Genomic DNA, 15,093 nt, shown 5'->3' on the forward strand with positions numbered 1-15,093 from the left:
CAGAACGGTTTACATGAGATTATTCAGGTACTCAAGCATTTTCCCCTGTCTGTCCTGGTGGGCTCACAATCTATCTAATGGACCTGGGGCAATGGGGGGATTAAGTGACTTGCTCAAGGTCACAGGGAGCAGCATGGGTTTGAACCCACAACCTCAGGGTGCTGAGGCTGTAGCTTTAACCACTGTGCCACTCTCAAAATGTAGTAAAAGTCAGCCAAGTATAGGACAATCCAGCCATTGTGACATCACTGATGAGGTTGGCTCTTATTGGTGGAATGAGGCATTATGACGTCACAATACCAGCTCTGGTTACCAGAAACTTTTCATACTATTTATTCAATTTTCTCTACCATTCTCCCAGGGGAGTTTAGAACAGTTTATATGAATTTATTCAGGTACTCAAGCATTTGTCCCTGACTCTCCCAGTGGGCTCACAATCTAGCTAATGTACCTGGGGCAACAGGGGGATTAAGTGACTTGCCCAGGGTCACAAGGTGCAGCGTGGGATTGAACCCACAACCTCAGGGTGCTGAGGCTGCAGCTTTAACCACTGTGCCACTCTCTCCCCCCTGCATTCTTGGCTGACCTCTCTGCTGAGCAGGATTCTGCCTATAGCCCAAAGGATGACAAGTGCATGGGGCTCCCTGTCTTAAAATGAATACATTTAACCCCCCCCCCCCCGAATGGGGCCTTGCAGATTTTCCTCAACAGCCACCTATTTATTGCTGAGAAGTACTTTCCCTCTGTGTGACGTGTCTGTTGTTGCGTTTATGTTACGCATATGTTTTGTCCTGTCGCTCCAACTTTTTTGTTTTGAAATTATAAATCACCTCGAAGCGTATGTGAGGTGCTGGTATACCAAATTCAGCTGCTGAAAAGTTCTCAGCCCAGCCAACAAAACTGGGCCAGTCTCCATCGAGGGTGAAACACTTAGACCAGCGATTTTCCACTTATTTTGTTCTGTATTTTTTTGATGGAATGAAAAAAGTGGAAAATCGCTGGACTAAGTCTAGTTAACCATCCCTTTTTTTATAATTCCCAGCCGCCACTGCACATTGGGCGGAAGGTTTCATTGGATTGTCTTCAATGACGCCCAGATCCCTTTCTTGGGCGCTAACCCTAGCATCCAGTAACTGTAATCTGGGTTATTCTTCCCAATGTGCACCACCTACTGGCAGGGTACAGTCATAGCAGGTTTTAAGAAAGGTTTGGACAAATTCCTTCAGGAAAAGTCCATAGTTTTTTATTATGACATGGGGAAGCATCTGCTTGCCATGGATCGGTAGCATGGAATATTGTTACTCCTTGGGTTTTGTCCAGGTACTAGTGACCTGGATTGGCCACCGTGAGAACGGGCTACTGGGCTTGATGGACCATTGGTCTGACCCAGTAAGGTGATTCTTATGTTCTTATGTGAGCCAAGTATAGTACAATCAAGCCATTGTGCCATCACTACTGAGGTTGGCTCTTAGGCATTGGTGGAATGAGGCATTATGACATCACAATCTCAGCTCTGGAATGTTGCTATTCTTTGGGTTTCTGTCAGATACTTGGGACCTGGGTTGGCCACTGTTGGAAACAGGATTTTGGGCATGATGGACCTTTGGTCTGTTCCAGTTTGGCAGCTCTTAGATTTTTATGTGATCCAAATATAGGACAATGAAGCCATTGTGACATCACTGCTGAGGTTGGCTCTTAGGCATTATGACATCACAATCTCAGCTCTGGAATGTTGCTACTCTTTGGGTTTCTGCCAGGTACTTGTTTCTTGGATTAGCCTCCATGAATACGGGATAGTGGACTAGATGAACCATTGTTCTGACCCAGTGAGGCTAGTCTTCTGTTCTTAATGGCATTAAATGTTCTTTTCACTTTTTTTTTTTGTTACAGATTTGTCCTCTTTCTAGTGTGCAGAAATTCTGAGTGCTATAACTATTTATCATTTCTATTGCTGAAAAGCGTACGAAGCATTCAGACTTCAGACTTCTGGTACAATCATTTTCTCATAGACTATTTTGATATCATCTACTTAGCTTTACCTAAAAAGAACTTTAAAAAAGTTGCCGCCCATTCAGAATACAGCAGTGCGACTGATCTTTAATTAAAAAAAAAAAAAAATTGATCATGTGACAGATTCCGCATTGGCTCCCAATTGAATGAAGGAGACTTTTCAAAATGGCTGGTTTCTCTTTTAAAACGTTATATGGCTTGGTGTCAACCAACTGATCATTTCAAATATGCAGATAGAAAACCATCATTGCGTAAAAACGCTACATTTCCATTCTCCACAGTCAAAGGTTGTACTTATAAGCACTATTTTCAGGGAGTCTTAGCCTGGGATAAGAGCTTTAATAAGTCGTATCAGGTTTTTTGAAAGAAGACGAAGACCCATTTATTTCTTGCATTTCATTGGTGAGCTTGACCCTTGTAACTGAAAGGCATTGTGGTATAGAAGTGGATCTCTTTCCTTTTTCTCTTTACAAATGTTGCTTCTTACTTACATTATTGCCTGGTAAGTGCCACAGAACTCCCGGAGCTGGGTGATGTGCTGCAACCGGCTCTGGTTCCCCGTCACCCGCTGCTTTAACTCTTCCCAAGCCTGGAGGCTTTCCTGCATACACTCTTCCACTCCCTGGGCCCGACTGGGACACAAATCCTGCAGGACAGCGAACCGATGACGCAACGCTCTCACCTCCGTACGCAGAACGTCAGAAACAGCAAACTAAGGGGAAGAGCAAAATCTGTTTAGAATGGAAACCAGTGGCGTCCCGAGGGAGGGGGGAAACGACTGGGCATTGGTGCCTCCCACCCTCTTCTTTGCCCCCACCGCACACACGTGCTCCCGCCCGTTCTCTTCCCGGGTGCTGCTTCGACTTTCCTGGCACGAGCAGCATCTCTGACATGCTGCTGGCATCGACTTTCTTTCTAGTCACGGGACCCAAGTTGAAGCTGCTGCTCGTGCTGGCAAAGCGCTAGAGGTACGATGGGGAAGGGGAGGAAGTGAAGGAGTGTACGTGGCAGAGAGGAGTGGGAAGGAGTGAGGGGGTGGAGAGGAGGAGAGGTAGGTGCCAGCATCCCGTCCAAGATTGTGCCCAGGGCGGTCCGCCTCCTCCTGCTCTCTTTACTATGGCACTGTCCTACGTACTGTCATAGCATCAGAAACAGAAAGTGCAAACTTCAGAGCATTACCACAGGAATACCACACTGGAGTATATCACATCCAGAGCATTACCACAGGAATACCACACTGGAGTATATCACATCCAGAGCATTACCACAGGAATACCACACTGGAGTATATCACATCCAGAGCATTACCACAGGAATACCGCACTGCAGTATATCACATCCAGAGCATTACCACAGGAATACCACACTGCAGTATATAACATCCAGTGCACTATCACAGGAATACCGCACTGCAGTATATCACATCCAGAGCATTACCACAGGAATACCGCACTGCAGTATATCACATCCAGTGCATTACCACAGGAATACCACACTCCAGTGTGTCACATCTAGTGCATTACCACAGGACTAGCACACTGCAGTATATCACATCCAGAGCATTACCACAGGAATACCACACTCCAGTGTGTCACATCCAGTGCACTACCACAGGAATACCAGACTGCAGTATATCACATCCAGTGTATTGCCACAGTGTATCACATCCAGAGCATTGCCACAGGAATACCACAGTGCAATGTATCACATCTAGTGCATTACTACAGGAATACCACACTGCAGTGTATCACATCCAGTGCACTACCACAGGAATACCAGACTGCAGTGTATCACATCCAGTGGTGCATTAGCACAGGACTAGCAAGCTGCAGTGTTTGTTCATTTTACCTCTATGTCATGCTGCTGTCTCTGCAGCTCTTGTAGATCACGCAGGCAGGTTTTATCCTTCACATCTGCAATCTCTCTCTGGATCCGTCCTATGTCCCGACTGAGTTGTTCAGCAACGCTCTGTGTTGACCTGATCCGATTGGAGATGTTGGGGAGCTGGGGAAATTCAAAAACACAATGCAGCCAACCTGAGTGGCTCAGGAAAGACAGGTTTTGTCACTCATTCTCTGAGTGACTGTCATGAATCGCTCTGGGGTAATTTTATAAACTGGCCGCTAACATTTAAATTTCAAATTTGCACATAAATGACCAGAATAGTGCTACATATGCACATGGGGGGGCGATATTTAATTCAGTTTAACCAGCCAGACAAGGCTCCGTGCTAGTTAGTCGCCCGTGTTAATTATCAGCAGCATGTAACTGGTTAACGTCACCAAAAATAACCGGTTAGTGCTGAACTGAAAACTGGATATTTGGGAGGGGGGGGGGGCGCATTCTGGTGGCAGAGTCAGCACTTGGCCAGTTAAATGGTGATATTCAGTGCTTAAGCGACCAAGGTCATGTGTATATAGGACAGTATAAAAGTCAGTCCTATCCTTATATGGTGTCCCATATGGACTGAGACATCTGGGTTTTACTTAGGGTTACCAGACGTCCGGATCACATCAGGAGGGGCATCCGTGCATGCGCAGATGCCTTCCTGACGGAGCCGAGCAGGCTGAGGAGGGCGGGGCTAGGCGGGGCGGGTAAAATCTGGTAACCCTAGTTTAACTTCCATTGAACGCAATGGAAGTAAGAAGGACAGACGGAGACATTACCACTGCTAGTCTTCCATACCATTTTTGCCCTCCTCCCAGCCGGCTTGGATTGTTCTCCTGCGTGGTCATTGATTTTGTCAGTGATGAAGGGACGCTGAGTTACCGAAACCGGCCTTGGTTGAACCCTGCCATAAGGGGATCTCTGAATGCGGTGGTTGTAGGAATGTAGTCTTTTTGTGGTACGATACACCAGGCCCATCTACTAGCTCTGGAGCACAGCCATTTTGTCCCCTGAGGAAGGCAATTTCAGTTGCCGAAACCTGGACACTGGTTGGAACTTTCCTAGGATTCCACTCTTTGGGACTTTCAATGGTCCTTTTAAAGGTTCAGACATCTCCCTTGCCTGTTTTTTTTGGTTCTTCCTGCACTATACTCGCCATACTAGGTCTCATCATGCCGTATTGTTTTACCATGATTTGTTAACAATCAAAGTTTTAAACTTCTCAGTCAGATAGTGTTTGCCATGATATCTTCTGCATGTCTGAGGGTGTGGCACAGGGGTTGAAGATTGTTCCCCCGGGCAGGTCACTTGGTCCCCCTTTGCTCCAGGTATATTAGAAAGATTGTGAGCCCACCGGGACAGACAGGGAAAAATGCTTCAGTACCTGAACAAATCCATGTAAACCATTTGGAGCTCCCCTGAAAACTGAATGAATAAAGAAATAAAAGCCAAGGGAGGAGATCAGGGCACCAAGAGAGTGGCTCTAGATTAAGTCAAGCCCAAATGTCTCAATCCATTCTCCTTTTCCTGGAGCCATATGGTAGCCCTAGCTAGTCAGTTTTCTCACTGTCCCTGCCCCAGTCCTGCAAGCTCTGCCTAAACCGCACAAGCCTCAGACACTTAGGACTGTAAAGTGTTTGAGGCTTGTGCAGATGAGGACGGAGCTTAGGCATTGGTGGAATGAGGCATTATGACATCACAATCTGAGCTCTAGAAAGTGTTTGAGGCTTCTGCAGATGAGGACGGAGCGTAGGCATTGGTGGAATGAGGCATTATGACATCATAATCTCAGCTCTAGAATGTTGCTACTTAGGATTTGAAAGCGTTCGAGGCTTGTGCAGGTGAGGACGGAGCTTGCAGGAAAGGGGCAGGAACAGGAAAAATTAGTTTATGTGAAGACAGGGAAAAATGTGCCCCTGTGTCATTCTCTAGTTCAGAGCTGAGATTAGTAAAATAGGCCAACTGGGTCTTCTGATAGTGCCAGTTACCAGCCTGTACAATGCCACTCCTTACCCAGCACAGGTTTCTCATTTCCCTTTGTTTCCCTCCCAGAAACACACAGTCCACCCACCCCATCCCCTCCCCCATACATTGCAAGCAGGCAAACATCCAGCCTCCATTTGATCAGACCGGGTGAGCACCTGAATTTTTGCCACTGTTGCAGCCTGCCAGACTGACCCAGCTGCCGTTCACATTGTGTGCCACTGCTTCGCTTTTCCTGCAGTTCTTTCTGGGTGGGTCACTTAACCCTCCACTGCCCCAGGTACAAAATAAGCACCTGTAAAAAGAAAAGGCCAAATGCATTTAATGGCTTTAACAGAAGATCTCACTTTTCCACATAGTCCCCCAGACGACGCATTTGCTGTATCATTCAATTATCTTTCCTGCTGCCGAGGCCAGGTGAGCTCCGCTTCCTTTACTTCATCAGGCTTCGTCTGTTGCTCTCCTGGTTCTCGTCGCCTGTGGCAACTCTCTCCAGAATACTGGGATCTTCTTCGTACCGTCGCAGGAGCTGGGTCGCAGCCTTCACACGCTGTGGCTTGAGCAGACCAGTCAGCTGTTTGGGAACCCAACGTGCGCAGCCTTTCCTGTATCCCAAGTCATCGTGCATTACGACAAACGCAGGTCCATGGCCCATATCCACGTTTGCAGCCACCGTTATCTCTAATCAAAGCATCCGCCTTATCGGTGCGCTCTTGATGTCGACGGGCGACCAGAACGACCTTCATCGGTTGCACCTGTTCTTCCCCCTTAAACCTTTTTAGCCACTCATAAACTTTTCGTTGATTCACGCCGCTAAGTCCATATTTCCGTAGGTTTCACTCCCTCTGCACGCTGTTCTTCGATGGTGCGATCTAGCAATGCAGCGTCCTTGTTTCTGATCTCATGGCAACCACACGATTAGAGGCCGAGCGCTGCACTGTGCGTGGACGAACTAGCCAACCGGCACAAGCTCTGTTACGGTTATCGCGTAATGTAACAGTTGCCTTTAATTTTTGATTCGCTTTTGGTTTTTCCTTATTTGTCTTTCGTTCCTATCCAAATTGTATTTCTAACTCTATTTCCTTTTGTCTTCCGTCTGTCTGTCTCATTTATCCCATTTTAATATGGCAGTTATTAGTTGATGTTTCTTTGTAATTGCTTTCTTTTTGTAATTATTAATGGCATTTTTATTATGTTCATGTTCTTGTTTTATATATTATATATATTTATATATATTAGATAAGCGATTAAATCAAATTTTAATGAAACTTGCTTTCATTCTGACTACACAAAGGTGGTATATCGGGTCCCTTTCCCTAATACTGCTAGCAGATGTAGTGGTTCGTTTCTGGAATCATTGCGGGCTTTGGTCCTGGCGGAGCATACCACATGCAGAAGGTTTTCGGTCTCCCTCGCTGCAGCCACCACTCGCTCTCGCTGCTGCACTGCCTCATTCAGCAACCTCACAGCTTCCTGCAGTTCATCAAGAGAGCAGCTCTTGGGGTCCACGTACTCCTGGCACCTCCGTGGCTGCCCCTCTGTCCCTGGGCTAATGTGAGAACACATCTGAGAAAATCAAACAGAGGTACACCCTGAATCACATCTGCTGGAGGTGTCCCACCCAGACACAGTGTGAACGAAGGGGGCGCCCTCACCGTGTCAGTGCGATATCCCATGACACGACTGCCACTGGGTATCCCCCACCCCCCCCACCCAGACACTGTGTCGGTGGATGTCCCATGATACAGCTGTACAGAGCCTTAGCACTTTGGGCTGAGGCTTAGCTAAATGTAGCCATGGGGCATTCTTCAATTCAGACCATTTTCACCTCCACCACCTCCACTGGGAGCCTACTCCATGCATCTCTCCCACCCCTATACCGCTTCTCCCCGGCAGACTCACTGGAACCAAGTTTCTGTGCTTCAGACCTTCCTCCATCTGCACATTCTGCAGAAACTCAGCTAGAACCAGAGCATCCCTGAGTTCGGATGTCCTGTGCCGAAGAGAGTCCCGCACAAGCCGATACCTGCCAAAACAGAGGACAAGCACCACTGCATGGGAGCAAAGTGACCCGGACACACCCATCCCCAGCCCACGTCACCAACCGATGGCAAGAGAGCAGCGTCACGCACACTCTCCCCCTGCTTGAGTCGCTGCTATCCAAGAGCAGGGTGCCCCCAGAGGGTATGTCCTGAGGGAGGTGTGATCCAGACACACGCCAGGCCAGTCTGAATATCCTGAGAGAGGTATGCCCTGAGGCATGAGCTCGGTTGAGGCACTGGCTCAGGTCGACAAAAGCCTACCTCACTTCGTAGGCCAAAAGCCTTCGCCGTGGCAAGAGTGGACTTTACTTTCACCGCTGTGCTCTCTTCTCTGCAGGACCACCAGCACCACAGCAGATTTAAACACGAGAACAGGTACCTCCTTTTCTTGCATTTAAACCTAGGATGGTGCCACCGGTCAAGCTTAGGGGGTGGGAGGGAGGAAGGGCACGTGGAAGATGCCAATGCAGATGGAGAGGGCAGGGCCATAGCAAGCTATAAATTCACCCTGCACCCCCTCCCAAGCATCCACGGCCTTCCTACGAGCTCCCCCACTGAAGAATCCCCCCAGCTGCACTTACCCCCCTCCCAACGGCCCCCCAAGGCCTACCTGACAGATGCCCAGGCACTCTAGGGCAGGGATCTCAAAGTCTCTCCTCGAGGGCCGCAATCCAGTCGGGTTTTCAGGATTTCCCCAATGAATATGCATTGAAAGCAGTGCAGGCACATAGATCTCATGCATATTCATTGGGGAAATCCTGAAAACCTGTCTGGATTGTGGCCCTCAAGGAGGGACTTTGAGATCTCTGCTCTAGGGGGAATCAGCGATGCTCAGTCACTACTGCCTGCGCTGGCTCTGGGTTCAAAATGGTGTCCACAAGACTACCACTAGAGGTCACTGCCATCATTAATCTGAACCCGCTGCTGCTTACCCTACCCTAGATCACCAAGGCACCTGTCAGATAGTCCTGGGGAGGCTTATGGAGAAGATAGGAGAGGGCTTAGGCAGAGGAAGGAGAGATTCTGGCCAAGCAGGGGGGCAGTGGTAATTTTGTTTCCCTCTCCACCCATGCCTTGCTACAGCTCTAGAGGAGGAGGGGAGTTGCTAGAGCAACTGATGGATCCGGGTATCACAACCCTTCGAACTAGAACAGCTCGTACGTGCTCCCGGACAACATATCGTGGCCCGGCTTGACTCTCTGATGTGACTGAATTATTGGCCTGCCCCTTCCCTTCCTCTTTGGCTCTTCCTCTCCTTCTCCTGTTTGCCTACTCACTTTTCTTCTACCACTTCCAGCTTCCTGTGAATCGTTCCAGCCAATGAGTTTCCCGCATGTGCAATCCTGCTTGTTTGCTCCCTCAGCATCTGCAGCGTGATCCCACGAGTCAGAACCTCAGTGTCCAGGGTGCTGGTCTCCTGCAGATTATTCCGGACCTGCTCCGGGCTCAGCATTTCCACCGTCTCGGAGAGAGACTCTGCCGTGGTCTGAAACCACTCATCGGCCTCCGTGAGCACCTCCAGCAGCCTCTGAGCCTGAAACGCAGATAGACAAAGTCAGAGAGAGAGGGGGAAGGGGGAAGGGGAAAAAAGACAGAGGCCTCGATGCAGTAAACATTGCAATGAAATGGTGCAACGAGCGTCAGCGCTCACGAGTGTGATAGAAAACGTCTGCTTCCAATGCAGTAAACTAATGGCGTGCTGATTACTAGCGTTTTCTGCATCATGAGGAAAATGTCTCCTTTCTTGTCAGTGAGCAAGTGGGGTTTGATTCACGCACTGACGGGCAAAGATGGGTAGTAACAAAGTACTTGTACTTCATTAAAGTACAGCTTGCAGTACTTGTAACTGTCTTAAGCATTGGTGAAGTGAGGCATTATGACATCACAATCTCAGCTCTGAAATGTTGCTACTCTTTGGGTTTCTGCCTGGCACTTGGGACCTGGGTTGGCCACTGTTGGAAACAGGATACTGGGCTTGATGGACCTTCAGTCTGTCCCTATATGGCAGCTCTTATGTGAGCCAAGTATAGGACAATCAAGCCATTGTGACATCACTGCTGAGGTTGGCTTTTAGGCATTGGTGGAATGAGGCATTATGACATCACAATCTCAGCTCTGAAATGTTGCTACTCTTTGGGTTTCTGCCTGGCACTTGGGACCTGGGTTGGCCACTGTTGGAAACAGGAGACTGGGCTTGATGGACCTTCGGTTTGTCTCAGTAGGGCAACCCTGAAGTTCTTACCTCATCAGTCTCTTGCAGAGCTATCTCGCTCTCCTCATGTCTCTTCTTCAGCTCCCCCCACAGCGCTTCCAGGTCTCTCAGGATCTTTTCCACCTTTGTACATGCTGGGGAGCCCAGACCGAGAAGATTCCTTCCCTCCTGTAGGGATACAACCGAGTGGTGAGACTATATCCACAGTTCCATCTGCAATAATTTCTGGGCACTCGCTCTCCCCCCCCCCCCCACCACCCCCAATAAAATGACTGCAACTCCCTTCTCCCTGCACACTAGTGTCAGAGCTCCTGCTCTTTTTTATGTACCCCCAAGCTCCCTGCTCCTCTCCTGCCCCATTCCAGCACCACCTCCCATCACTGTTATTTATGACTTGTGGAGGGGGGAGAATGAGTTTCAGGCTGAGATGCCATCGGTCTAGCAGAATTTTGCTTTTTCATATTTATTATTTATTTATTTGAAATTTTATACCCCGCCCAAAACCCAAAACAATATCCATTGCCCTTGTCCAATACATTACAAATGCGTATATTAACATACAGTCTATTGCTCATCCTCTCACTCCCTCACTTGAAAGTCCATACCAACAACTATGGCCCTCTCTTACTAAGGTGCGTTAACCGATTAGCGCACCTTAGTAAGAGAGGGGGTTTGTCTTTAATCATTTTTTAAAAGCTTTTCGGCGCATAAGCGTATTTGCATTCCAGCGTTTTACTCCGTCTGTCGAGAACATCGAATCACTTATCTTTGCATGAAGTATCCTTACGACTTGGTCTTCTGACAATCTCATTCTACCTTCAGATCTTTTTACCCTTCTTCAGTGGCGTAGTGAGGGAGGGGCGAGGGGGGCAGTCTGCGCTGGGTTCCATGTTGGTGGGGGTGCCAACACTTCTCCTCCTCTCTGGCCCCTCCGCCTCTTCCCCTTCCTCCCTTCCACATGCGTGCCCCTGTTCCCTTTCCCCTTATCTTAAGTTGAAGGTATTGCTCACGGCGGTCAACCACATACTTCTCGTGCTCCCGTCGGCTCTCTCGCTGACATCACTTCCAGGTGCCCCCTTCTTTCTTCCTCTCTCCCCGCCCCCTCCCATTTCTTTCTGTCTCCCTGTCCCCCTTTCTTTCTGTTTCCCTTCTTTCTTTCTGTCTCCCTGCCTGCCTCCTTTCTTTCTTTGTCTTTCTTTTTCCCTGCCCCCCCCCACAAGCCACCGCCATTGCCATCGGGGAACAGGCCCCCAAGCCACTGCCGCCGAGTTCTGAGCTCTCCCTGCTTTCTGACACCGTAAACAGGACTGTAGAAGCGCTGGGCCCACCAGCCTCCCTCCACCCTCCCGACATCAATTCTGATGTCGGAGAGGAAGTTCCGGGCCAGCCTGACAGTGATTGGTTGGTCTGGAACTTCCTCTCCAACGTCAGAATTGACATCAGGGGGGTGGAGGCTTGTGGGTCCGGCGCTTCTGATGTCCTGTTTACGGAGTCGGGAATCAGGAAGAATGTGAAGGCAATGTGAGTCTATCACGGAGGCCTGTCTTATTGGGTAAACCGAGCCAAGCCTCTGTTGTCTGGAGGATGATCCAGTATATAAACCGAAAGATTGGATTGGATCGGAATGCTTGCTCTTCCCAAAACTGGACTCGCCTGCATGACCATCTGCATCCTGCTCTGGTTGCATGCGATTGCCTGCCTCACAGCCTCATGCTGTCTCCGGACTTCTTCCAGGTTTTCTGCGTTCTCTGTCTCGCTCCAGCGTATGATCAGACAGATGTTCTCTCGCAAACAGGAAAGCAGCTGAGGGGTAGGAAAGAAACATAGGGCCCCTCACCAAAACATCACAGAAATGTCTCCACCACTGACTCTGTGTAGCTGGAGTCCTGGGCAATAAAATTCATTCATTTTAAACATTTAAAGCCTGTTCTCTCTCAAACATTTTCGGCGGGGTGGAAGCAATAACATACAGAATAATGCTAAACAATCAATACATTCCATTAGCGACGTCTATTCCACCAGGACCTTGCAGTTCTAGGTGGATTACAAAAGAAGATAGCTGGACATTTCCAGGAAAATTAGGCTGCTGTTTACATGGTTGAGACTTTAATGGGAAATTTACAAGAGTGGAGATAGACATGGAGATGTGTCAGGATTTCTTGATATATTTTTGGAATACAGTGGTGCCTCACACAACGAACTTAATTGGTTCCAGGAGCAAGTTTGTTATGCGAAAAGTTTGTTATGTGAAACGCGTTTTCCCATAACAATACATGTAAAAAAAAATAATTCGTTCTGTAGCATAAAATATGCTAAGATGACATAAAAAAAGATAAATTTTTTGTTATTATTTTTATTTAGATACATCTAAAAACATAATTGTTTTTTAAAACAACACACATTTTTTAAATTTAAAGACAGACTAAGTAGAGTCTAATTTTACAGTGAGAGAGGGCAGAGTCTCAGCGGCAAAAACTGGGACTTAACTGTTCATTTTTTTTTTTTTCTAGCATCGGGGAAGCGGCGAGAGTAGCTCCGCCCCCCCCCCCCAACGCATCAGCAGTAGGCGCCGGGCCCCTGCGAGCCGACGGTCCGCCACTGCACAGGGAGCCAGGCGGAGAGAGGGCAGTTAAGCGCAGTGCCTGCGCGGAAGGATGCAGCTCGGGCGACTTCGTTGTGTGAAACGAAGTTCGTTGTAGGAAGCAAGACATGAAGTTCGTTGTGCGCAGCGTTCGTTGTGCGAGGCGTTCGTTATGCGAGGCACCACTGTAACAGGGTTTTGATTTCTTTTCGAAATGATTTGAAGTCAGTTGTTGTTGTCAGCATGTTGGAGATGGGGTGATGAAAAATAAAAGAAAATGCAATAAAATATAAAAAAACAAAGACGTTGGAACTTTACTTCAAAACAACCGTTAGCATCAAAAGCTTGCTGGACTTTGGATGGATCATAAATTAGTAGGCAAAGGCCCTCTTTTAATAAGGTGCGCTAACCGATTAGCGCTCGCTAAACGCTAACGTGTACATGTTAGTCTATGACCGCGTTAGCGTTTAGTGCGCAAATCGGTTAGCGCACCTTAGTAAAAGAGGGGGTAAGTGTTCCATAATTCTGGACCCGCAATATAAAAGGCAGAGTTCCAGTACGCACCTAGTTGAAGTGAATGATTATGTGCAGCTGACCTAAGCAGCCAACGAAGAGACAGTGGTGACCATCAAAAGGAGATGAAAAAGTCGAGAGAATGACACGGGACTCAATTTCCCTGTCCTGTCCCCATGAGTTTTGTCCCTGTCCCTGCCCCATTCCTGCAACTTCTGCCTTAACCGCATAAACTTCAAACACTTAGGATTTTAAAGCATTCGAGGCTTGCGCAGGTGAGGACGGAGCTTAGGCATTGGTGGAATGAGGCATTATGACATCACAATCTGAGCTCTGGAATGTTGCTACTCAGGACTTTCAAAGTGTTTGAGGCTTGTGCAGGTGAGGACGGAGCTTAGGCATTGGTGGAATGAGGCATTATGACATCACAATCTGAGCTCTAGAAAGTGTTTGAGGCTTCTGCAGATGACGACGGAGCTTAGGCATTGGTGGAATGAGGCATTATGACATCACAATCTGAGCTCTACAATGTTGCTACTTAGTTACTTTCAAGTGTTTGAGGCTTGTGCAGATGAGGACGGAGCTTAGGCATTGGTGGAATGAGGCATTATGACATCACAATCTGAGCTCTAGAATGTTGCTACTTAGTTACTTTCAAGTGTTTGAGGCTTGTGCAGATGAGGACGGAGCTTAGGCATTGGTGGAATGAGGCATTATGACATCACAATCTGAGCTCTAGAATGTTGCTACTTAGGACTTTCAAGTGTTTGAGGCTTGTGCAGATGAGGATGGAGCTGGCAGGAATGGGACAGGGACAGGAAAAGAACTTGCGGGGATAGGACGGGAATATGAGTTCCTGCAGGGACGGGGAAAAATTTGTCCCATGTCATTCTCTAGTATGAACACCGTTTATGGAAGGAATGGCACTGACCTGACTTAGACGGCATATATTGCTTGCATCGGGGGGGGGAGGGGGGGTGTAATTTTCAGAGCCTGCGCTTTTATACCAGCCTCAAATCACTCGTTTTGTTGTGAAAGATGCCGTTGTTTTGGCAGCAATCGTTATACTTCAGTTTTGGCAAAAGAAAGTCTCAGAATGACAGTGATTTGACACTGGTATAAGTGCATGTTTTGAAAGCCACTGACCTCTGATACAGGCAATATATGCGTGGCATGGAGGCACCAAAATGGAGGTGGCCACTAACAGAGTTGCCCCCAGTTCTCCAGCTGCCTCTGGAATGGAATGAGATTGTAAGCTCTCTGGGGCAGGGATTTCTCTAAGCTGTATGTCACTGCCTGGTTTACATTAAGTGCAGCTCTCCCTGTGACGTCCGTTACTGAGTCAGTGGTGGTGGAGAATCCTGGGCCCCAAGCCCCCGCTCCTACGGTGCTTTACCGAGGCCGCAGTCTGGCAGAAGTTGTACAGCTGTTTTTCCCGCTGCGTTCTGACCTTCTGTGCTTCTGTGTCCAGAGCGGGCTTCTTTCTGAGAAAGAAAGGGGGAAAAAAGCCCTTGTAAGCTTCCCCCGCAGGGAAAATGATCCCCAATCCTGATTATCTCTAATTGAATAAGTTTTGCAGTTTTGTTTCTCTCCCCCACATTAACACCTGCGTGCTTTCTGAAAACACTTTTGAAGAGCAGAGGTATCTTCCGTAATGCCATGAAAATAATCTCCAGTTTTATCTTTATTTAAGGATAGCTTAGTTTGATTACAACTGAGTTTACGTTTTTTCTTCTCCAAAGCTTCCATTTAACTACTCGGCTTCCCGAGGCAGCGCTTGCAAAACGCAGTCTGCGTCAGGGCCAATGTTTCATATGAAAGGAGAAGTTAAGTGCTTTTTTTTTTTTTACCTTATTTTCTCTAAC

The 15,093-nt window shown here is 47.9% G+C and overlaps 1 protein-coding gene across 1 annotated transcript in view; it reads right to left on the reverse strand.

Moving 5' to 3' along the window:
- Nucleotides 1-15,093, reverse strand: part of LOC117357306 — a 94,276-nt gene that overhangs the window by 50,753 nt on the left and 28,430 nt on the right. The window contains exons 11-18 of the mRNA XM_033937677.1: nt 14,625-14,712; nt 11,788-11,937; nt 10,165-10,302; nt 9,200-9,456; nt 7,783-7,906; nt 7,267-7,446; nt 3,859-4,014; nt 2,502-2,722 (exon numbers count right to left, since the gene is read on the reverse strand). Coding sequence (XP_033793568.1) covers nt 2,502-2,722; nt 3,859-4,014; nt 7,267-7,446; nt 7,783-7,906; nt 9,200-9,456; nt 10,165-10,302; nt 11,788-11,937; nt 14,625-14,712 — 1,314 coding nt within the window. The remainder of the gene's footprint in view (nt 1-2,501; nt 2,723-3,858; nt 4,015-7,266; nt 7,447-7,782; nt 7,907-9,199; nt 9,457-10,164; nt 10,303-11,787; nt 11,938-14,624; nt 14,713-15,093) is intronic.

Source organism: Geotrypetes seraphini, chromosome 3, assembly GCF_902459505.1.
Source record: "Geotrypetes seraphini chromosome 3, aGeoSer1.1, whole genome shotgun sequence".
NCBI lineage: Eukaryota > Metazoa > Chordata > Amphibia > Gymnophiona > Dermophiidae > Geotrypetes > Geotrypetes seraphini.